General features: G+C 43.2%; 1 protein-coding gene across 7 annotated transcripts in view; it reads left to right on the top strand.

Annotated features, from left to right (window-relative positions):
* ERC2 (ELKS/RAB6-interacting/CAST family member 2) overlaps positions 1-25,479 on the top strand; it is a 1,561,275-nt gene that overhangs the window by 430,599 nt on the left and 1,105,197 nt on the right. For all 7 annotated transcript variants that reach the window (XM_073644598.1, XM_073644595.1, XM_073644592.1 and 4 more), the window contains one exon: positions 5,125-5,292. In XM_073644598.1, the coding sequence (XP_073500699.1) occupies positions 5,125-5,292 (168 nt within the window). The remainder of the gene's footprint in view (positions 1-5,124; positions 5,293-25,479) is intronic.

The raw sequence follows: 25,479 nt of genomic DNA, 5'->3' as shown, positions 1-25,479 counted from the left end.
GGAGAAGATGAAGGAAAACATTTCTCCATCTTCTCCATTCTGTCAGTCCACGAAAATCGGACTGCACTCAGATGTCATCCAAGTGCAGTCTGATGGTTTCCACGGACTCATTGACTTACATGGACGAGTGTGACCCGATGATCGGATCCAACTTGGGCATGATGTTAAGTTTTATTTCTTGTAGCGGGTGAAATAAGTATTGAACACGTCACCAATTTTCTAAGTAAATATAGTTCTAAAAGTGTTATTGACATGAAATTCTCACCAGGTTTCCGTAACAACTCATCCAATCCATATAGACAAATAAATCAAGCCATAGATGTCCATAAATTGAGTTATATATAATAATGAGAAGTGACACAGGGAAAAAGTATTAAACTCGCTTACGGAAATGTTTTTAATACTTCATAGAAATGCCTTGATGGCAGCTTCAAGATGCCTTCTATATGGAGAAACTAGTCGCATGCATTGCTCAGGTGTGATTTTAACCCATTCTTCCACACAACCACTCCTCACATCCTGAAGGTCCCGTGGGCTCCTTCTATGAACTCGGAGCTTTAGTTCCTTTTATAAATTTTCTATCGGATTCTGGTCAGGTGATTGGCTTTGCAATTCTAGCAGCTTTATTTTTTTCTCTGAAACCAATTAAGAGTTTCCTTGGTTTTGTTGGGGATCATTGTCTTGCTGTAATGTTCACTCTCATTTCATTTGTTCATTCATCTTTCAACTATATGAAGTTTGACAGTGCCATATGCTGAAAAAACAGCCCCACATCATGATGTTTCCACCTCCAAACTTCACTGTTGGTATGGTGTTTTTGGGGTGATATGCAGTGCCTTTTGGCTTCCCAACATGGTGTGTATTATGGTATCCAAAGAGTTTAGTTTTGTTCTCATCTGACCAGACTATGTACTTCCAATATTTCACAGACTTGTCTAAATGTTTATGAGCAAGCTTTAACATGCTTTTTCTTCAGCAATGGAGTTTTGCTTGGTGAGCAAGCATACAGGCCATGGAGATTGAGTGCATTACTTATAGTTTTCTATGAAACAATTGTACCTGCTGATTCCATGTTTTTTCTGTAGGTCTCAACATGTGGTCCTTGGTTCTTGGACAACTCTTCTGATAATTCTTTTCACTCCTCCATCTGAAATATTGCAGGGAGCATCTGGTAGTGGCCGGTTTATGATGAAATGATGTTCTTTTCACTTCCGGATTATGGCCCCAACAGTGCTCACTGGAACCTCCAGTAGTTTAGAAATTCTTCTGTAACCAATGTCATCAGTTGCAGCAATAAGGTTGCAAAGGTCTTGAGACAGCTCACTTGTTTTACCCATCATGAGATGTTTCTTGTGTGGCACCTTGGTAATGAGACATCTTGTTATAGGCCATCAGTTGAACCAGCTGATATTATTTTTCACTAAGTGGCAGGACTGCTTTTTATAATCTGATAGATTTCAGCTGCTGTCACGACTTTCCATGGCTTTTAGCACTTCTCTTCCTTCAAGTAGTCAATACCTTTTCCCTGTGTCATTTCTCATTATAACACATAGCTAAATTTATGGACATCTATGTTCTGTTCTTTTTGCTTGTGTGGATTGGATGGGTTATTACCGATATCTGGTGAGAATTTCATGTCAATAGCACCTTTAGAAATATATTCACTTAGAAAATTGGTGACGTGTTCAATACTTATTTCACCTGCTGTATATATCTAAAAACAGTAAATGTGACAAAGTAAAAACAAAATAAATAAATAACCAATACTCATCTTTCCCTTCTCCCCCCTTACCCTAGTGCTGACAACCTGGTGATCCAATATTTACATGACCACTGCAGCCAATCACTGATTTTAATAGCATTGTGGTGTATATTGATTTGCTGTAGCGGTTAGTAGCACCACTGTAGGGGCAGAGGAATTTAATAGTGGGTATTTTTAATTTTTAATTATCACATTCGCTTCTCTTAGGATGACTTTTTAAATTCTGGAAAAACATTTTAATTTTGATGCATGGAACAAAAAAAATAAAATAAAGAAATAAAATAATAATATTAGTAAAAAAAAAAAAAAAAAAAAAAAAATAATAATATATATATATAATAATTTTGCAACAAATTCACATGCATTTTTTTCTTTGTTGCGAGCGGGAAGAACGCTTAAGTAGTTGCCATGTTAGCCCTATCTATTATGTGTAACGGTTTAATGAGGTCTTTTATTTCTGGTAAATTGTGTTTTGTCATACCGGCTGCTTTGTCTCGAAAACAGAAACCGCTCTGTGCCCGGTATCCTGCTATTTGTGGATAGCGGTAAGCTGCATTAAGAACACATTTCCTCCTATTCCTATAAGTCATGTGTGAAGTATCACATACTGTATCAAGTTAGGAAACTCGGTAACACAAGTCACTTTTGGAGCTGAGCATAAGCAGTTGGTTATGGCTTGGGGGATTATTAAGATTAATCAAGATTTACAGTAAATTTGGCCATTTCTGTCACTTTTCACCAGCTGTCACTCTGGAATAGCTCATTCCCGAGAACGGGGGGGGGGAACGGATACTGTACAGTATGCAAATTAACCCCTTGCGCCCCCAATGCGGTAAATATTTCGAAAGGGAAAACAGGCGGAGGAATGTTAAAAAACAATCCACGGGGTCCTTGTTAGAAACTAAAGGGGAAAGAGGGTACTTAGATCTAATTTTACTGTTTTCTGCAGTTGATTGCCAACTTTTATAACCAGCTGAGCTGCCAGATCTCGGAGGAAAGAGGCGCAGGCTTCCAAAATTATGTGGTGTTGAGTGAAAAGTCGGAGAGAGTGTTCTTGTGTACAAAGAAAGCACATATTTCATGTATGTACCTGAAGGGTCGAGTAAGCCAGGTCTCTGTACTTTTCGTATTTTCTAGTGCCATACGCTATACTTTTTTTTTTTTTTTCTTATTTTTCCTCCCTTTCTCCATTAAAGAAAATTAATGAGCCATTTTTAATATAAAATGTTTATACGGCTTCAAATCCAACAGCCTAAATGACTCCACAGCTACTTTTTATGAATGGCGCTATAAATTTTGCTCCAGCGTTTTTCATGCTCGCATGAGGGAAGAAGGGAAAAAAAAAAAAAAAAATCAGTCCTGGAAGGTCAATAATGGCAGTCATGGTTTCCTCCATGCCATAGAATTAGCTTCAATGGCAAGTTTATAAGGAACGCTGAAACAACAAGCATCAGAATTCTTGAAAGTAATGGGAGCAGACGTCAGCTCGCCGCTCAGTACGCTGCAAAAGCCTTCTCCATTCTGGGCACCACCGGTATATAACACCTGCCTTTTCATTTTTTTAATCCAAGCAAAACACCTGAATAAAAGCCAGCAAGTCTAATATATCACCGCTTGTTGTGGGTGCAGTCTCCTTTTTTTTTTTTGGTTAATGAGACTTTATCCGGTATTTCTGTGAAATTATAAGAAACAGACTTGTAAGTGTGTAATTACCAGGGATTTAATAATCTGAAGAATGGGCACCTATTGTTATGATTTCTAATTGTATGTTTGTGACGGAAAAGTCCACTAATTTGCTCAATAACATAAAATGTATAAATAAATATATACACATATGTATACAGTGTGTGTGTATATGTATATACATATATATAAAATATTGTAAGTGCTTATCAAGGGGATGGTTTACAGCCTTATTTAAAGGGAACCTGTCACTCGATTAATGCCTGGTTGGACGATTACAGATAGGTATGTTTTTTTCTGAAATTACATGTAGTAGGGAGAGACCTGACATGTCCCCTTGTTGGCTTCTTCCCAATCAATTCCAGGTGATTGACAGATCTCTTCCTATGTGCATGTATTGGATAGACCAAGGCTTGGACTGGCCCACAGGAGAACAGGAGAATCCTCCGGTGGGCCACCACCCTCTTATATGAACAGTACTTGGCACTATATACTTGAATCACTAGGTACAGACAAAGGCGGCAACTTATTCATCTAACAATCTACCCAGTTCATTGTTATATACATTTGTGATTGAGGATAATGTCACATTTGCATGTAGCTGAAAAGTGGGGTCCGGAGTTGGTTACTGGTGGGCCCTTGGCACTTCAGTCCGACACTGGAGACCTGTCACTCAACTAGACAGTGTGGGGAGAAACCGGACATGGAACACTTTAGGTCTCTCCTCCTAAAACCTGGCTGGCTCATCAAGCTATGTTTTACTTGAAACGCCATAGCTTTTCAGAGGAGAGCAATCGTGTAGCCAGGTTCTGATTCATGCTGCCCATGGTTTTGGCAGCATGAATCGAGTGACAGGTTCTCTTTACCGGCTAATGGCTCATTCACATGTCGACAATGAAAGATTGTGGGTCTGTGAAAAAATCGGACCACACCCAGATGCCATCTGTGTGCTGTCCGTTTTTCATTGAAAGATAGGAGAAGGTGGAGAAACTTTTTTTTTCTTAAAGTGAAAAACTGATGTAACTCTGGCCAAACTCTGATGGCACTCTAATAGCACTCTAATGGCACTCTGATGAAAGTACCAGCAGAGTGAATAATACTTCTAAACATATCACGCACACACTTGTTAATTTTTCTTGCAGATTGAACCTTCAAAGTGTTTTTTTTTTTACATCTGCAAACTGTCGATTCAGCATTTTTTGCAGTATTTTTCACCCATTTAAACGAATGGGAAAAATCACAAAACACATCAAAAAGGCACGTAAAAACTTAGATTGGATCCTTTTACGCTGCGTTTTTCCTACCAAAAAATCTGCTGCTCACATATGCGCACATACCCTTAAACCCAAAAGCAAGAACTGTGTCTCCATACTCCAGAGGAAGCATTTTTCAAACATGTAATGGAAACATATAATCCCAAATAAATTCTATGTGGACAATTAGGTTTGCATGTGGTATTTGGTATCTAATTGACCAAACACCATTAGCGGTGTGAGTTTTTTTTTTAGAAATAACATAGTTTGATCCTTTTTTTGAATATTTTTTATTTTACATGATGGATCCAAATATCCTTCCTTTTTATCATTTCAGCAATAATTTCCTGAATTTTGTAGCATACCATGGTAAAATGTCAGAATTTAGAAATATTCGGTAACATATATATATATTTTCTGTGCCAGGTGGATGCATTACGGCTGAGACTGGAAGAGAAGGAATCATTTTTAAACAAAAAGACCAAGCAGCTTCAGGACCTCACAGAAGAGAAGGGCACATTGGCCGGAGAGATCAGAGACATGAAGGACATGCTGGAAGTCAAAGAGAGAAAAATTAACGTCCTTCAGAAAAAGGTAATGCTCTCGTATGACGTTCATAGCAGTCCCCAACTTCTTAAACATTCCCGCTGTTGATATCATAAGGCTTCATATAATAGGAAATTGCTATTATTTTTACTAATATGATAAAGTGCTAGAAATTCCCTGTATCCACTGGATAGGTGATAATTCATTGATCAGTGGGGTGCAACCTCTGGGATCTGATTGACAGAAGGTGGAACTTTTATCCTCGATATTTGTGAGCTGCATTCCATTTTATAATGGGGATAAAAATTTTCTGTACGCCGATAGTTGTGGGTCCAGGCAGCCCTCATACTACTATGCTAATGGAAAAACAAGTTATGGCTCTTGGAAGAAGGGGAAGAAAAAAAAAATTGAAAAAACAAGAAATTTCTATGTCCTTTAAAAGGATCTCTCACTTGCTCAAAAATGGAGTTAACTAGCTTGTAAAAATCCCTGAGCCCCCCAGATTCTGCTGCTCTTTTCCGTTTTGCGCTGTGTCGCTCCGTTGCTGAAATATGCACATTTGTTGCTTTTAAAGCGCACCTTGTGAAATCTCTGCTTTGCAGTCCAACTGGTCATTTCTCCAGAGTATTCTCAGGGGGCGTGGTCTTTCACCCCTCCTTCCCAGATGCTGCCAATCACACCTCGGCAGCTGATCTATCAGTTTGACTCTGCAGAGCTGTGATTGGATGTGTTTCAGAGAGTAAAAGCCCACACCCTTAGCGTAGTCTGTGAAGAAAAGCCCAGTGTCACGCAAGGTGTGGGAAAGGGAGCCAGACTCTAGGGAAAGGGAGGAAGTGGAGACCTCCTAGATTGATCTAGCGTCACCCTGTGTCCCCTAACATCCCTGTATTGGCTCTTCACCAATCGGCGCATGGGTACCTCGCCTTGTCTTTCCCTGACATTTGGCTTAGGCTAATGAACAGAGGGGATGAGCACTAGTCAATCTCCACTAAACACTATAGACAACAAGGGAGGACAAACAGAGGGAAATTGCTTAGCTTTAGACGACTCCAGACAAATGCACACATGTCCTCAAGGTCCAGAGAGGTCGAAGTACTGCTCTTACTAAAGTCTTCACAAGTAGTAATGAATATCGCTGGCACCTCCCTCTGAAACACACCAGGTATTTATACACCCAGGCAAGGGTGTTAATTATCCAGAGGAAGGTAGCCGCTGGGCCCTAGAGACAGCCTTAAGAAGATGTATGTAATGCCAAATGTAGAGATCTCCTGCAAACAACTGCAGGGTGACTGTCTGTCACTTCTGACACACTCGTGACACCCAGTTGGACTGTAAGCAGAGATTTCACATATTGCCTCCAAAAGGAACAAATGTGAATATCTCCGTAATGGAGCAACGCAGAGCAAAACAGAAAAGAGCGGCAAAATCAGGGAAGCTCAGGGATTTTTAGAAGGTATTTAAATCAATTTTTTGAGCAAGTGACAGGTCCTCTTTAAGGGGGTTAAGGAAAACTATTGCATATGTGTTTGATAGTTCCTTAGGAAGAAAAAGTATGAAGGATAAGTTTACTTTCAAAGTATAATTGATATGGCAGGGCTGAGTACATCGCAGCAGGCAAATTCTACCTTTAGCACAACCAGATGCATATTTCTAGGCCTGGCTGATCTAGATGACAATAGACAATAACATTAATTTACTCCTTTTTATATCCGTCCTTCTCCTTGGGGATAGATTGATGTGCAATCATGGAATACAGAAGATAGGCGGATAATGACTTCCTTTTCTAATATGAGCAATAATTGAAATAGTTGCCTTTAATTTATATATCTCGCTGCTTGTCAGAGCTGGCGCTGAACGTCTTGCAGTATTGATTTACAGCGCCAGGCATCTTCCCTTTCAAGAACATTGAGAAAAATAATTGCTGCTTTTGTCGTGCGCTCCAGCTGAGCCGTTTAATGCTTCATTACAGCAGAATGTGGTAATGCCATTTCGGAGCCTGAACATATTCCCAATGTATTTAATCCATAATGCAACATAATAAAAATAGTCCGGGAGCGACGGAGCCAACAAAAGGAGAAGACTGGTCCCGACAAACCTTGCTGCTTCAGCACATGTTTAATTACTGCAAAAGTTTCCCAAAGAGGCAATCTCGAAAGTTTTGGTTGTTTAACCTTTTAAGGGTTCATCTTAGTTATTTTGGCTTTGAAATCGTTAGCAGATTAATCACAAGCAAAATGTTCCCTGCGTTTTCCTCCGCTGCCCATAAATCATCCCTCATCGCTCTTTTCATTCTTAACAATGGACTTTATTTCCGAGAGCTGATATATATATATATATTTTTTTATAAGGATTTTGGCATTGTGATCACCTCCAGGAATGAAGATGATTTTTTTATGACTTTGGACTTGTTACGACACATAGATCATGTACTGCATGCTGTAGAAACGCTAATGCTAAACCCGAGCTCATATATAAAATTGAAAGCATAGATGAGAGAATTATCTACAGGAATCCATCCATGTATTTCGTGAAATAAAAATACCCTTCCTTCTGTTTTTTTTTTTTAGCAAATTTATCTCATGGGCTAGGTCAATTTATGATTATTTTTCTCCCTGATGGCTTTAAATTTCAGCACTTTATATTTAGACTTAAATGTAAAAGTAAAAAAAGGAGCATAAAATGCTTGGTGTGATAGAAGAGCCATTGTGACCGTATTAAAATAATGTAGCCATGCACATGTCCCAAAAAGCCTCCTGAGCTGTGAAATAGTTAGCAAGAGAATGAGAAGTTGTCTCCAGAAGTATAAAGATTGGAAATAAGGGAACTTTTCCAGGGCCATACACATTCTATTTATTGGGTTGCCTTTGCTTACATCCATCGTTTGACAATGTATCCAGTTTGGGCCTTAAAATAGGTGAAAACTGCTGGATCGGTACGGGTCTAACTGTTGAGACCACCACTGAGTGCCAGAATGGAGGTCCCTTGTCCCCAGTTAAGCTTTAACAGTGGTCGCACATGTGTCCTGGAACTTCCATTCATCCTGGTCTAAGGGATAATGTTTCTCCTTGTAGAGAATGACATGCCTGACATGCCAGGGTAAGGAGACTTAAAAGCCATGCATGCTCCTCTGGGAAATTAAATATGCAAATTGTCTCTTCAGAGATAAAGAGGACTTGAATGCTAGTGCCACCTCTGGGAAGGAGCAATCATAAGTGTTAATATCGACCCTTTAAGACGCTTTGAATCAGGTCTCATGCTTTGCACTGAGGAGGGGCAACACCCCGAAAGATGTGTCTGTGAATTGAGATTCTGGTTTGCCTTTTATCCTAAATCATGTGGCAAGGCTTGTTAAAGGGTCGATATTGACTCTTTCAATAGGTGGCGCTAGAGTTCAAATCCTCTTCCTCTCTGAAGAGACAATTTGCATCCTTTATAAAACATATGGAAATAGCCGGGAAGAGAATTCAGCTCCCCATGATTACTTTGCAAGGGTGCTCACGGGCTGATAGAGAAAGTCTCTTCATTCTGTCAAACTGCTTAGATGCTAAAGTCACTATTGACCATGGTATCTAAGGGATTAAAGGGAATGTATCTACAGAAATTTACCTGTTGTGGAATTCAAGTTTTTTGTTTTAAGTGATATTTTTTACACATATTTGTTGTTTTTTCTTTTTTTGATATCATAAATCTGTAATTACAAAAAACATGAGAAATCTTGCCATTTTCACAGTGGCCACTGAGGCTGTTTAGATTCCCACTCTCTGTTTTTTCAAGAAGAGTTTTTAGAAGTCTCATTACCACCACAGGCAGGATTAGACTGACAGGTAACACCTCTATACACAGCTGATAACACAGGATCCACCAATTACAGTAGGCGGTGTCACAGCTGACCCTGCTCTCCCCTCCCTTCACAATGACCTTTGTGCACGCTCATTAGACCCTTCAATTGAAAAATAGGGTCTGAGTCAGTCTATTGCTGGCAACGTACATGTGAACTTCCTGAAAGAACAGAAACTTAAGGGCTGATTCATTAAGACTGGCGTTGCGCATGCCAGTCTTAATGAAGGAATACTTGGAGTATGATACGCCAAATATAACTTGTGAACCAGGAATGAAAAATCGGATTATGTTTAGACCAATGGTCATCTGTCTTTTTATTATTCCTATGAAGTTTAAAGGGGTTTTTGGGACTTTAAAATTGATGTTAAAGTCCCAGACAATGTCTGATTTGTGAGAGTGCGACATATCATAGTAACATAGTAACATAGTTTTTAAGGTTGAAGGAAGACTAAGTCCATCTAGTTCAACCCATAGCCTAACTTGTTGATCCAGAGGAAGGCAAAAAAAACCCATGTGGCAAACACTAAGCTCCACATTGGGGAAAAAAATTCCTTCCCGACTCCATACTACAATCAGACTAGTTCCCTGGATCAACGCCCTATCAATGAATCTAGTATTTATCACCTGTAATATTATACTTTTCAAGAAAGGCATCCAGGTCCTTCTTAAATTTTAGTAGTGAATCACTCATTACAACATCATGCGGCAGAGAGTTCCATAGTCTCACTGCTCTTACAGTAAAGAATCCCCGTCTGTGATTATGATTAAACCTTCTTTCCTCCAGACGTAGAAGATGCCCCCTTGTCCCTGTCTCTGGCCTCAGAGTAAAAAGATCAGTAGACAGGTCTTTGTACTGTCCCCTCATATACTTGTACATAGTAATAAGATCACCCCTAAGCCTTCGTTTTTCCACAGTAAATAACCCCAAGTGTAATAACCTGTCTTGGTATTGCAGACCCCCCAGTCCTCTAATAACCTTGGTCGCTCTTCTCTGCACCCTCTCTAGTTCAGCTATGTCTTTCTTATACACCGGAGACCAGAACTGTACACAGTATTCTAAGTGTGGTCGCACTAATGACTTGTATAGAGGTAAAATGATGTTCTCCTCATGAGCATCTCTGCCTCTTTTAATGCATCCCATTATTTTATTTGCCTTTGCAGCAGCTGCCTGACACTGGCCACTAAACGTGAGCTTGTCGTCCACCAATACACCCAGGTCTTTTTCAGTGACAGTTTTGCCCAGTGTTTTACAATTAAGCATATAATTATACATTTTATTTCCTCTGCCCAAGTGCATTACCTTACATTTATCCCCATTAAAGCTCATTTGCCATTTATCAGCCCAAGCTTCTAGTTTACATAGATCCTCCTGTAATATAAAATTGTCCTCCTCTGTATTGATTACCCTGCAGATTTTAGTGTCATCTGCAAATATTGAAATATTACTCTGTATGCCCCCTACAAGGTCATTAATAAATATGTTAAAAAGAAGCGGGCCCAATACTGACCCCTGTGGTACCCCACTGTTAACTGTGATCCAGTCTGAGTGTGTTCCATTAATAACCACCCTTTGTTTCCTATCACTGAGCCAGTTCTTAACCCACATACATATATTTTCCCCTATCCCCATTGTTCTCATTTTATGTATCAACCTTTTGTGTGGAACCGTTCAGACATTGTCTGGGATCTCAGGAGTGCCTATTTTTCACTAAAGCTTATGGCTCAGTAGCTTAGGTTCTGCCTGTAATGTTAAGGTTGTGGGTTCGAGACCTGGGAAGACTCACAAAAATACAGAAAATTACATTTTCGGCAGTGCAAAGTACTGGCACATGACTTATTCCTTCCAAAGACCATACTAAGGACCAGCGGGCACTCATTACGGGTGGAAGAAAGGAGATTCCGGCAGCTAAATAGGAAAGGGTTCTTTACAGGCAGAGCAGTCAGACTGTGAAATGCCGACCACAAGAGGTAGTGATGGCCGACACTATAACAGCTTTTAAAAAAGGGCTGGATGATTTCCTCGATACAGATAACATTGTAGGTTATAGTTCAATTTGTGACAAAATGTAGAATTGATGGAGGAAGTTTGAACTTGATGGACCTAGGTCTTTTTTCAACCTATGTAACTATGTAACATCAATTTTAAAGTCCCGGACAACCCCTTTAAACTTCTTAGCAATAATAAAGAGCCAACTCACCATTGGTGTAAAAATAATCTGAATTTTCATTCCTGGTTCACAAATTATATTGTCTTATTTCAGAATTTCCCAGCACTTTCCTGTCTCTTTATTCGATTTCAGGCAAATATAGGAAATTATTTGCTATCATGTTTTGAGCATGTGTCTCCACTAGTGTTGAGCATACTGAAATATCGGGTATCGACCGATATTCGCTTTATCGGAGTTCCAATACTGAGTTCCGATACTTTTAGAATATCGAATACCGGAATCGGAAGTTCACATAATGCCTGCGCTCTGCAGTGTCTCTGAAGGATGACCAGCTCGATGGCAGCGCTCAGCTGCGATCCAGCCTGTCATCAGAATGTCATCCCAGCGTGGGAGAATTCTCCTGCTCAAGCGCTGACATTACATTATCTCCCTTACATTACAATTAAATGGAATAGCAGGAATTAATATTTTTTTAAGACGTTAATGCCACAGCCATGGTGGTTGTGGCATTACAGTGGTTGCCCAAATCAATGGGAACAGTGCTCACAGTGAAACATGAAAAGCCGGCAATTCATCGGCGGCATATACCGGTACCCGACAATTTAGAACAGAAAGAATAGAGCTTCACACATAGATTAGATAGATAGAAACATGTCAGTCACATATATAATAAGTACAGTGACAGTGTTGCTTACTGTACTTGTCATTTAGTGTAAAGGATTTATTTAAAAAAATAATAGTGTTTTCATGCACCGTCTCTTTAAAAAAGCCGGCCGGCAATTCAGCAGCGGTACCTGACAATTTAGAACAGAAAGATAGAGCATCACACATAGATTAGATAGATAGAAACATGTCAGTCAAATATATAAGAAGTACAGTGACAGTGTTGGTTACTGTATTTGTCATTTAGTGTTAAAATAAAGGATTTATTAAAAAAAAAATTGGCGTGGGGTTCCCCGTAATTATAGTCTCTAGCGGAGGTTAAGCAGATGGCTGGGGCACATGTTTGAAGCCTGGGAAGGGGGTAATACCCACGGAGCTTCCCAGGCTACTAATATCAGCCCCCAGCTGAATACCTAGCCTTTACTAGCTATTAAAATGGGGGAACCCCCCAAAAAATGACGTGGGGTCCCCCCTATTTTAATAGCTAGCAAAGGCTAAGCAGACAGCTGGGGGTTGATATTAATAGCCCAGGAAGGGTGCCATGAATATTGGCCCCCTCCCAGGCTAGAAACACCAGCCGTCAGCCGCCCCAGAAATGGCGCATCCATAGGATGCGCCAATTCTGGCACTTAGCCTCGCTCTTCCCACTGCCCTGTAGTGGTGGCAGTGGGGTAATAGGGCTGGGGTTGATGTCAGCTTATAATGCCAGCTGACATCAAGCCCAGGTTAGTAATGGAGAGGCGTCTATAAGACACCCCCATTACTAACCCCATAGTCAAAGTTTAAAAAACCCACAAACACCCAGACTAAAGTCATTTAATTGAAATAAACATACAATTCTTTATTGTTCTAAATTAAACCAAGAAAAAAAGGGCTTCCCTATATTGTTGTGTGTGGCCAGGTACAAATAGGCAGCTGGTGGTTGGGGGCAGCCCGTTCCTGCCTGCTGTACCTGGCTGGACACAAATATAGTGCGAAGCCCCATTTCAATTTTTTTTTAATTATTTCATGAAATAATTGAAAAAAAAAGGGCTTCCCTATATTGTTGTGTCCGGCCAGGTACAAATAGGCAGCTGGTGGTTGGGGCAGCCCGTTCCTGGATGCTGTACCTGGCCGGACACAAAAATAGGGCGAAGCCCCACGTCAATGTGAACCTCTATTCTTTCTGTTCTAAATTGTCGGGTACCGGTGTATGCCGCTGCTGAATTGCCGGCTTTTCATGTTTCACTGTGAGCACTGTTCACATCAATTTGGGCAACCACCTCCCCCAATACATTCTACATTATTGTTAGTTGTTTTCCTTCATGTAGAATTAACCTACAAGGAAAGAAAGGGTTTATTTTCATTCCGATATTTGTGTCCCATTGGCTTGCATTGGTTTCCGGTATCGGAATCGGTGATATCCGATACTTTTTGAGTATCGGCCCGATCCAATCCAATCCGATATTTCCTGATATCGGAAGGTATCGCTCAACACTAGTCTCCACGTCTCCTCTGGTCTCTGCTGATCGACTGCAGTGGTGACTTCTCGATGACAGCTCCTGTTGTCCTCATTTGGCAAAAGTTTGTTGAAAGGAGACCACCCTGTTAAAGAGAATCTGTCACCCGGTTTTTGCTAACTAATCTGAGAGGAACATAATGCTGGTGTCATGGGTGTGTCAGAGGTGACAGACAGTTGACATGCAGTTTGTTGCAGGAGATCTCTACGTTTGGCATTACAGACATCTTCTGGGTGTCTCTAGGACCCAGCGGCTACCTCCCTCTGGCTAGTTAGCTCCCTAGCCTGGTTGTATTATTACTTGGCGTGTCTGAGAGGGAGGTGCCGGCTATATTCATTTCTACTTGTGAGGCTTTAGCAAGAGCAGTACTTTGTCCTCTCTGGAGCTTGAGGCTGTGTGCGCATTTGTCTGGAGTCATCTAAAGCTAAGCAATCTCCCCCTGTTTGTCTACCATTGTTGTCTATAGAGTTTAGTGGAGATTGACTAGTGCTCATCTCCTCCCTTCCCTATCCTTAGCCATACGCCAGGGAAAGTCAGGGCGAGGCACGTGTGCGGCGATTGGTGAAGAGCCTATATAGGGACGGTAGTTGAGACAGGGTGACACTAGACCTGACTATGAGGTCTCCCCTTCCCCCTTTTCCTAGAGTCTGGGCTCCCTTTTCCTTTTCCCTTTGTGTTGCACTAAGTTTTTCCCACACCTGGCGTGACAGCAGGTGTGGAGATCCTGACTCCGGCAATGTGTCACTTACTGGGCTCCTTACTGTAGTTTTTATAAAACAATTTTTTTATCATCTGGAGATTATCACTAGAGGACTACTTGGCCTACTGCCAGGTAACCAACCACACCCCCATCACTGATTGGTAGCTTTCTTCCTATGTAGAGTAAGCAACCAATCAGTGATGTGCACGGGGTTATACAGAGCTCAGGATTCAGAGAACTGGAAGAGCTGCAGCAGATAAAAGAATTTTTCATCAGAACTGCTGCAAGCAGCCCAGTAATACATACATTCCTGGAATCAGGGTCTCTGACCTGACATCATGCTATGCTCAAATAGGGTAGCAAAAACTTGGTTACAAATAGTGTTGAGCCACCCCCGTAGTGTTCGAGTTCGGTTCGGTTCGTCGAACTGTTCGTCGAACACCTTCGAACACCGTTAAAACCAATGGCAGGCAAACAAAAACACATAGAAACACATAGAAAACACCTTCAAAGGTGTCCAAAAGCTGACAAACTGCTCAGAAGACATAACTAACACATGGAAAAGTGACAAGTACATATAGTCATGAGAAAAGAAAAGAGGTGGAGGAGTAAAAGGAGGGGGAGACACAGATATAGGCATGTCATGCCCTTCTAAAATCCAAAAAGTGAGAAGCCGACACGGCCAGTCCGCTCCTGCCCGTGCCACCTCCGTGTCGCCGGGTTTGTGCCAGAGCCGCGGTGAACCCTGATGGCCAGCCCCCCTCTCCCAATACTGGTGCCTGTCCGCTGGTGGGTCGAGCGAGCCCCCCTGTGGTGGAGGCAGCTCTAAGCTTTTTAATTTAAATTGTCTCTCTAATTTGAATGAATACACTTTAAATCCATTTACAAGGATCTATTGGAGGGCAAGTCTCATGCCAGCAGCCGCGTAATTCCAGCTCCAGTAGCGTCCACTAAAGCTGCTGCAGTTAAAAAGCTTTTATAAGGATCGAGCTCGGCTGTCCACCGCAAGGCATCCTACTGCCAGTCCCAGCCCCTATGCCTTGGGGTGCCTCCTGATGCTCTTCACTGAGTATCCCGTGGTCCCGAAGCATTTCCTTTGAAAAAATGAAGTGTCCAAACTACAGGTGGTGTAGCTTGCTTAACAGCCGGGATAATCCGCTGACTAGCAGACCCTGCTACTAGGCACAAAGTATTTCCTGGGCTAGATGCAGTTAAAAATTTGTAATTAGATACTCTCGTTGGATGCTGAGAAAGCATTCCATAGAGTCTCCTGGCACGCCATATATGATTCTCTTAAAAAGCTTGGGGTAGGGGTCTAGGGGACCCTTTTATAGCCAAAATCACGGCCCTGTATCGCAATACGTCACCTAGGCTGAAGATAAATGGAACTGTAGCACCCTGAGGGCTCGGTTGCTACAGAGGTATTGCACCTCACCCAGAGGTGTGATATCTCACTCTCAGGTAAGGATGGAGTGTGGATCAGGACCCGACACCTGCATGCATTACACCACATTGCCGTGAGGCAGGGCGACCAATATGCCCCTGAGATGGGCACGACAGTCCCTGTCCCTGGCTGGAGTGGGGGGAGGGAACACTGAGGAAGGGGAACCCTGTAGTGCAGGAGCAGGGAGGAAGCAGTTCCTGGGTGCATTGAGAAGGGAGTATAAAAGGTGGGCACCATCTTAGTTCAGTGCAGAGAAGTCTGAGCAGAAGTGGCAGGGAGCAGGGGCTCTGCATGAGCTCTGCTCCGGAGGCGGGCCTAGTAACAGAGGCCCAGGCCTGGAAGAGGGAGAAGGAAGGAAGAGGAGCGGAGAAGGCTCCAGGAACGAGGAACGAAGGGATCTCAGGGGTGCGGACGGGCGAGTCGCCACCGCACGCCAGAATCCACCTGCGTGGAGGGGTCAGGCCAAAGGGGGAGACCGGTCCCCGAAACTAGTGGAGGCAGGAAACGACCGTCAGCTAGAAACAGGAGGCTGTGACATTTTATGTGGCGCAGCCCCTCGCTACACCCGCTAGGAAGGCACCACATAGGGTCAGGGAAACTGGCGCCAAGTTTACCAAGAGGAGGCCCGAGGCAGCCAGACAGAAGGGTTGGTAAGAAAGGCCAGACAAAGGACACACAAAGGGGGTCCTGTGAAGCACTCCAAAGTTATCTGGGAGTTGTCTGAGCCCCTCACCTGGTGAGCACAGTACGACGTGGGCAGCCGTTACCTGCAGACGTGGTCTGGATAATAAGAACTGTGAGTAAAGGCCCTGGACTGCATCACTGACTCCGTGTCATTACTGCTGCTGCCCTGCACCATCACCCCCATCCTCCGCATACACTGCCCTGAGGCTATACTCCTCCCGTGGGGAGTTATGCTACGCTCTGCTGCACCCACAACACCAGCCTCAGCGGTCTGCCCTGGAGCGGCGGTTCACTCTGACCGCAATCCACGGGTGGCGTAGTCGGACATTTAAACATCAAAACCACATAAATAGTTCCGCCACTGGTTTGACCGCCCTGAGCCACGGAACCGGGTTGCCGCCACGGAGACTACAACCACCAGCATCCACCAAAAAGGGTCCGGCTCCGGGTGTCCCAAGGCCCAGGGGGCGCGTCAGAACATTTTCATCACCTTTCACAATCACCAATGGGACAAGGCAGGGATGTCCTCTGTCCCCTCTCTTATACATCCTAGTGACGGAGCACCTGCTCTCATCAATTTGCCATAACCCCAATATTAGGTGGATTGAGGTGGGAGGCACCGAGTACAAGTGCTCTCTATTTGCTGATGATGTCCTAGTATATATCACTCAATCACATATATCCATCCCTGCTGTTATGGCTGAAATAGATCACTTTGTTACATGGTCAAATTTTAAAATCAATGCAGCGAAGTCTGAGGCCCTCGATGTCTCCCTCCCCAAATCCATATAGGATTCCATCCAGTCCAACTTTCCCTTTGCCTGGCCCTCACAGGGTATCAAATACTTAGGAATTCCTATTCATAGAGACCTCTCCCATCTATGTTATCTTAATTTTTTGCCCTTTATTGAACAACTCCATACAGACCACGGTTGGCAAGTTAGAACTGTAAGATTCACTACGTGAACCACTGGTGTTTTGTGGAAAAGCACATGTACACTGTGTTCCAAATTATTATGCAAAAAGTGTTTAGGAGTGATAAGGGAAGAATTTGTTTGTTTGTCAGTTAAACTCATTGATGGTGATGTGTGTCAGGGCTCTTTATATCACTGTAAGCAATTGCAGACACCTGTGCTAATTAGTTTGGCAGGTGTGTCCAATGAAAGGCAAGACTACTTAAGAAGGCTGTCTCACATTATTAAGCAGCCTACATTTTCTGCCAAAATGGGAAAGAAAAAGGATGTGTCGGCTGCTGAGAAGCAACAAATTGTGGAGTGTTTAGGTCAAGGCATGACTACAATCAACATTGTGCGATGATCAGGATGAAGTGTCTTGGCAATCAAGAAGTATGTAGCTGATTCACAGTACACACGTGTGCGTGCTGATAAGGGCAAATTGAGGACTCTTTCCTACAGGCAATTACGTCAGGTTGAAAGAGCAGCGACAAAAAAGCCTTGTCATAGCAGCAGACAAGTTTTTGAAGCTGCTTGTGCCTCCAACGTCCCCCGAACAACAAGATGCAGGGTCCTTCAGAGGTTTGCAGCTGTGCATACGCCATCCTGTTGACCTCCTCTATCCACTTCACACAAGCAGAAACGGCTCTAGTGGGCCAAACATTACATGAAGACTGATTTCAAAACTGTTTTGTTCACGGATGAGTGCCGTGCAGCGCTCGATGGTCCAGATGGATGGAGTGGAGGATGGCTGGTTGATGGACACCTCACGCAAACACGGCTACAGCGCCAACAAGGAGGAGGTGGAGTAATGTTTTGGGCTGGAATCATGGGGAGAGAGATTGTCGGCCCCTTTAGGATCCCTGAAGGCGCTAAAGATGAACTCCATAATGTATGTGGATTTTCTCAAACAGCACTTCCTGCCATGGTTCAAGAAGAAGAACCGTGTATTTCACAGCAAGATCATTTTTCTGCATGATAATGCACCATCTCATGCTGCACATAAAACATCTGCATCTCTGGCTGATATGGGCATAAAAGGGGACAAACTTATGGTGTGACCCCCATGCTCCCCTGACCTCTACCCCATTCAGAACCTTTGGAGCATCATTAAAAGGAGTGTCTATGATGGCGGGAGGCAGTTCACATCTAAGCAACAGCTCTGGGAGGGTATTCTGTCCTCATGCAAAACAATTGAAGCAGAAACCATCCAAAACCTGACAAATTCAATGGACGAGAGAGTTCAGAAGCTCCTTTCGAACAAGGGGTCCTATGTGAAAATGTAACATCACCTAGAATAAAGTTTTGAGTTGAAAACTGTTTGATTTCAGTTTCTAACAACCTGCTAATGCTTATAATTTCAAAAATGACCATTTTTTTGGTCTTTATTAAAATGAAAAGGTTGATCGAAAAGTTTGGGGGATCTAAGAGTGTGGCAACCCAGTAGTCATGATTACTTCGAATTCTGACAATATGAGGGTCATGCTGCAGGTAGTGCAGCAAGAAGGCACTTATGTGTCTTGCGCATCTCGGAGCCCCAAAATTATTTTCCGGGCTAGATGCAGCTAAAAATTATTTTTAATTTTAAATCTGGTGGAGCTTATTATAGATGGCCTAATAGGATCAGTGCTGCACACTGCTACAAAGCCCAAATTATTTTCCAGTCAAGATACAGATAAACATGATTAGTAATTTGAAAGCTTAAAACGTTTGGTAGGGTGATTTTAACCAATCATCAAGCTTTTACTCTCCCCAGGATGACACAGGGGTAGAAAAGTCGTTTCGGATCCATGATTTGTTCATCTTTATGAACGTGAGTCTGTCTACATTATCAGTGGAGAGCCGCGTGCGCTTATCTGTCAGCACACCACCAGCAGCGCTGAACACACGTTCAGACAGAACGCTGGCTGCGGGGCATGACAAGATCTCCAAGGCGTAAGTGGCTAGCTCCGGCCATTTATCCAGATTGGAAGCCCAAAAAGAGCAAGGGTCCAGTGACACAGTCGTGGCTTCAATGTTTACTTGGAGATACTCCTGTACCATCGTCTCTAGGCGTTGACTGTGTGTCAGACTTCTTGTCTCCTGTGGCCTTGCAAAGGATGGGCTAAAAAAGTGGTGAAATGATTCCGCAAAATTGATGTTACCACCAGATACTGTGGTTCTGTTACGGTTTGAGTGCTGAACACTTGACGGTCCCACGGTTGGCAAGTTGGAACTGTGAGATTCACTACGTGCACCACTGGTATTTTGTGGAAAAGCACATGTAAGATTCTGCAACAGTCTCTGCTGATACTCCTGCATGCGTGCATCCCTTTCTATGGCAGGAATAATTTCTGCAAATTTACTTTTGTACCGGGGATCTAACAGTGTGGCAACCCAGTAGTCAGGATTATTTCTAATTCTCACAATTCGAGGGTCATGTTGCAGGTAGTGCAGCAAGAAGGCACTCATGTGTGTTGCGCATCCAGGAGCACCAAGTCCCTGTTGTGTTGGTGGCGAGGTAACAATCATGCTTCCTTCCTCTGTCCTCTCCCCCCAACCTCGCACAACAGAAATGTGATCAAGGTCTCCCTCATCTGATGAGTCTTCCATCAGTTCGTCCTCCACTTCTTCCTGGGCTCCTGCACCTTCCTCACTAGTTTGGCTGCTACCATGCGCCCTGGTAAAACCATCTCCCCCACCCTCACATGCCTGCCGCCTTGGTGCTGCCGACCGTCTGGACCTTGCAGATGTTAGCCCTTCCGCATACAATTCCTCCTCCTCTACTTCCTCCACCTCCTCTTGTGCCACCACCTGACTCGGAATTCTGTTTAACATGTGCTCCAGCATGTAAATCACCGGAATAGTCATGCTGATAATGGCATCGTCAGCACTAAACATCTTCGTCGCCATTTCAAAACTGTGCAGAAGGGTGCATAGGTCCCTGATCTGAGACCACTCCTCCAGCGTGATTTGCCCCACCTCTGAATCTCGTTGGCCCAGGCTATACGTCAGAACGTATTGCACCAGGGCTTGTCGGTGCTGCCACAGTCGCTGCAACATGTGCAGAGTTGAATTCCACCGGGTAGGCACATCGCATTTTAGCCGGTGAAGTGGCAGGCCCAACGACTTCTGTAGAGATGTAAGTCGCTGAGCTGCGGGATGCGAACGGCGGAAGTGAGCACACAGCGACCGTGCCCTCTGCAGAAGGCCATCTAGTCTGGGATAGTGGGCTAAAAATTGCTGGACAACCAGGTTCAACACGTGAGCCATACAAGGCACGTGTGTGACATTGCCCCGGCGAAGGGCCGCACCCAGGTTTGCAGCATTGTCGCACACGGCCTTCCCTGGTTTCAGGTCCAGTGGAGACAACCATTCATGAAATTGGTTCTCCAGAGCTGACCACAACTCCTCAGCTGTGTGACTCACATTTCCCAGACATTTCAATGTAAAAACCGCCTGATGACGTTGAGCCCTACTGCCAGCATAGTAAGGAGGTGTGCAGGATCCCTTCTGCGCAGTTAGAAAGCTTGTGGCATGACCAGACAGGCTTTGGGTGCAGGTGGAAGACCGAGAGGAGGTTGAGGAGGCAGAAGCAGTGGAGGAACTTTGACATAAAGAGGATTGACGCACAACTCGTGGGGACGGCAAGACTTGGACAGCAGCCCCTTGTCCTGCTGTCACCATAGTTACCCAGTGCCCAGTCAGCGACATGTAACGCCCCTGTCCATGCCTACTCGTCCAAGTGTCTGTGGTGAAATGCACCCTGTCACACACAGAGTTTCTCAAAGAAGCGGTGATGTTGTGTGCGACATGCTGGTGGAGCGCAGGCACACCTTTCTTTGAGAAGTAGTGCCGACTGGGCATCTGGTACTGGGGCACTGCGACGGACATAAGGTCTCGAAAATCCTCTGTGTCCACCAGGCGGAAAGGCAGCATTTCTGTAGCCAAGAGCTTGCAGATGGTGAAATTCAACCTCTTAGCTTTCTCATGGCTAGGAGGAAATGGTCTTTTACTTGTCCACATCTGAGGGACCGAGGGCTGGCTATTGTGCTTAGACGGGGTTGATAAGGGTGTCCCCGGCAAACTGCCGGTCTGTGAGGAAGATGCAGGCGGACATGTTAGGTTGCCTTGATCCAAAGGTGGTGCTATCGATGTCGGACAGCGCTCAACACCAGCTGCTGTTACCACCTCCAAAGAAAATGATGACCTGCCAATCACGCTGGCTGTTGCGGGTAAAGAGGTGGCAGGTCTGCGCCCCAAAACAGATGTGACTGCTGTCCCCCCAGTCACAGAGGATGAAGAGGCCGCGGATGCACAAGATATGGCAGACGGTGGTTGGCCCGGCCGGCTAGGCCGCATTGTAGCACACTGAGCTTCCCACTGCAACTTATGCTTCATGTCCATGTGCCGGTTCATGCATGAAGTACTCAAACTATGTATTTTTTGGCCTCTACTTAGCTTTTGCTGACAAATGTTACAGATAACACGAGTTGGGTCATCTTTATCGATCTGAAAAAATGCCCAGGCTATGCAAGGCTTAGCACCCATGCGACCTGAAGAGCCACCACGACTTGTGGTGAGAGGCAGAGTTGTGTTTGAGGATGCAGTTGTTGACGTGCTTCCAGTACTACGTCTCTGTCCAGGAAGGCGCAACCTGACCTCGTCGTCACTAGCATCTTCCTCCACCTCCTCTGCTGACCTCATCTCTTGGCTGACTGTGGGTTGACAGTAAGTGGGATCTCCAACCTCATCATCATCACCCTGTGTGTTATCACACCCGTCGTCCTCAGAGCCAACCTGTTCCTACCCTGACAAAAAACTAAAGTTGTCGCTCCAATCAGGTATTTGAGTCTTATCATCGTCTTCCTCATTGTCTCCACCAACAGGAGTTACAGTTTGGGAATGAGGGTCTACATTATGGTCAGAACCTTCTGCGTCTGGTCCTGGATCCGACTCATAAAGATTCTGGGCATCAGTGCAGATCATTTCCTCGTCTGGATTCACAGAAGCGCTGGAGTCGACCTCTGATTCCCAGGCTATAGTATGAGTAAACAGCTCTGCAGACTCAACCATCTGTTTTACCTCATACTCAGACGGGCAGCTGGAGATTTGGGAGCTGTGAGGAAGCAAGTGCGATTTGGGTGACACCTTTGAGGACTGGAGTATTTGTGATGTTGAAGTTGATGTGGAGGAGAGCCCACTTAAAGGAGCACTTGATATCCGTTGAAGCACCTGCTGTTTTTGTGCCTCATCTGGAATTTGTAGCGATTGGCGTGGCCGTAAGAAAGGGATCTTATCACATTGTCCGCTAAAAGAAGTAGACATTTTAGTTTGGCTGGAAGATGGTCATTCTTCTGCAGATGTTACTGTTGCTTTAACACCTACCCCACGGACACAACCTTTTTTCCCCTTCCCAACACGCCTATTCCCCTATCCACCAGCAGCAGGCCTTTTTCCACTCATTTTGGTGGTTAACTAATTCACAACTCTGGAGTTGTTTGCACAAAAAAACAATGGATGGTAACCGAGCAGAGCTGAGTGGCCAAACTGTGGTATTAGGCCAAAACTATTGGCTGGGTTAGATGCAGAAAAAAATATATTCAGTTTGCAACCTGATGGAGGTCAGTATAGATGGACTAATAGAGAAAGTCCGACACACTGCTACAAGGCCAAATATTTTTTCAGAGGTAGATGCAGAAAAAAATTATATTCAGTTTGCAACCTGATGGAGGTCTGTATAGATGGATTAATAGAACAAGATCCACACACAGCTAGAAGCCCAAATATTTTTTCAGAGGTAGATGCAGAAAAAAATATATGCAGTTTGCAACCTGATGGAGGTCAGTATAGATGGACTAATACAACAAGTCCCACACACAGCTAGAAGCCCAAATATTTTTTCAGAGGTACTGTAGATGCAGATAAAAATTATTTTTAATTTGCAACCTGATGGAGGTCAGTATAGATGGACTAATAGAGAAAGTCCGACACACTGCTAGAAGGCCAAATATTTTTTCAGAGGTACTGTAGATGCAGATAAAAATTATTTTTCATTTGCAACCTGATGGAGGTCAGTATAGATGGACTAATACAACAAGTCCCACACACAGCTAGAAGCCCAAATATTTTTTCAGAGGTAGATGCAGAAAAAAATATATTCAGTTTGCAACCTGATGGAGGTCAGTATAGATGGACTAATACAACAAGTCCCACACACAGCTAGAAGCCCAAATATTTTTTCAGAGGTACTGTAGATGCAGATACAAATTATTTTTAATTTGCAACCTGATGGAGGTCAGTATAGATGGACTAATACAACAAGTCCCACACACAGCTAGAAGCCCAAATATTTTTTCAGAGGTAGATGCAGAAAAAAATATATTCAGTTTGCAACCTGATGGAGGTCAGTATAGATGGACTAATACAACAAGTCCCACACACAGCTAGAAGCGCAAATATTTTTTCAGAGGTACTGTAGATGCAGATACAAATTATTTTTAATTTGCAACCTGATGGAGGTCAGTATAGATGGACTAATACAACAAGTCCCACACACAGCTAGAAGCCCAAATATTTTTTCAGAGGTAGATGCAGAAAAAAATATATTCAGTTTGCAACCTGATGGAGGTCAGTATAGATGGACTAATACAACAAGTCCCACACACAGCTAGAAGCCCAAATATTTTTTCAGAGGTACTGTAGATGCAGATACAAATTATTTTTAATTTGCAACCTGATGGAGGTCAGTATAGATGGACTAATACAACAAGTCCCACACACAGCTAGAAGCCCAAATATTTTTTCAGAGGTACTGTAGATGCAGATAAAAATTATTTTTAATTTGCAACCTGATGGAGGTCAGTATAGATGGACTAATAGAGAAAGTCCGACACACTGCTAGAAGGCCAAATATTTTTTCAGAGCTAGATGCAGAAAAAAATTATATTCAGTTTGCAACCTGATGGAGGTCAGTATAGATGGATTAATAGAACAAGACCCACACACAGCTAGAAGCCCAATATTTTTTCAGAGGTAGATGCAGAAAAAAATATATTCAGTTTGCAACCTGATGGAGGTCAGTATAGATGGACTAATACAACAAGTCCCACACACAGCTAGAAGCCCAAATATTTTTTCAGAGGTACTGTAGATGCAGATAAAAATTATTTTTAATTTGCAACCTGATGGAGGTCAGTATAGATGGACTAATACAACAAGTCCCACACACAGCTAGAAGCCCAAATATTTTTTCAGAGGTACTGTAGATGCAGATACAAATTATTTTTAATTTGCAACCTGATGGAGGTCAGTATAGATGGACTAATACAACAAGTCCCACACACAGCTAGAAGCCCAAATATTTTTTCAGAGGTAGATGCAGAAAAAAATATATTCAGTTTGCAACCTGATGGAGGTCAGTATAGATGGACTAATAGAGAAAGTCCGACACACTGCTAGAAGGCCAAATATTTTTTCAGAGCTAGATGCAGAAAAAAATTATATTCAGTTTGCAACCTGATGGAGGTCAGTATAGATGGATTAATAGAACAAGACCCACACACAGCTAGAAGCCCAATATTTTTTCAGAGGTAGATGCAGAAAAAAATATATTCAGTTTGCAACCTGATGGAGGTCAGTATAGATGGACTAATACAACAAGTCCCACACACAGCTAGAAGCCCAAATATTTTTTCAGAGGTAGATGCAGAAAAAAATATATTCAGTTTGCAACCTGATGGAGGTCAGTATAGATGGACTAATACAACAAGTCCCACACACAGCTAGAAGCCCAAATATTTTTTCAGAGGTACTGTAGATGCAGATACAAATTATTTTTAATTTGCAACCTGATGGAGGTCAGTATAGATGGACTAATAGAGAAAGTCCGACACACTGCTAGAAGGCCAAATATTTTTTCAGAGTTAGATGCAGAAAAAAATTATATTCAGTTTGCAACCTGATGGAGGTCAGTATAGATGGATTAATAGAACAAGACCCACACACAGCTAGAAGCCCAAATATTTTTTCAGAGGTAGATGCAGAAAAAAATATATTCAGTTTGCAACCTGATGGAGGTCAGTATAGATGGATTAATAGAACAAGTCCCACACACAGCTAGAAGCCCAAATATTTTTTCAGAGGTACTGTAGATGCAGATAAAAATTAGTTTTAATTTGCAACTTGATGGAGGTCAGTATAGATGGACTAATAGAATGATGCTATGCCCAAAAGATTTTACTTCACTAGGTGCAGTAAAAAAATTGGTATTCTATACACAGGTGGTGTATCTTGCAACACAGAT

Source organism: Phyllobates terribilis, unplaced genomic scaffold, assembly GCF_046119375.1.
Source record: "Phyllobates terribilis strain yellow unplaced genomic scaffold, ASM4611937v1 Scaffold_8__6_contigs__length_399053987, whole genome shotgun sequence".
Classification (NCBI taxonomy): Eukaryota; Metazoa; Chordata; class Amphibia; order Anura; family Dendrobatidae; genus Phyllobates; species Phyllobates terribilis.
Note: the sequence above shows the minus strand (reverse complement) of the source record. Positions and strands in the feature narration are given on the sequence as shown.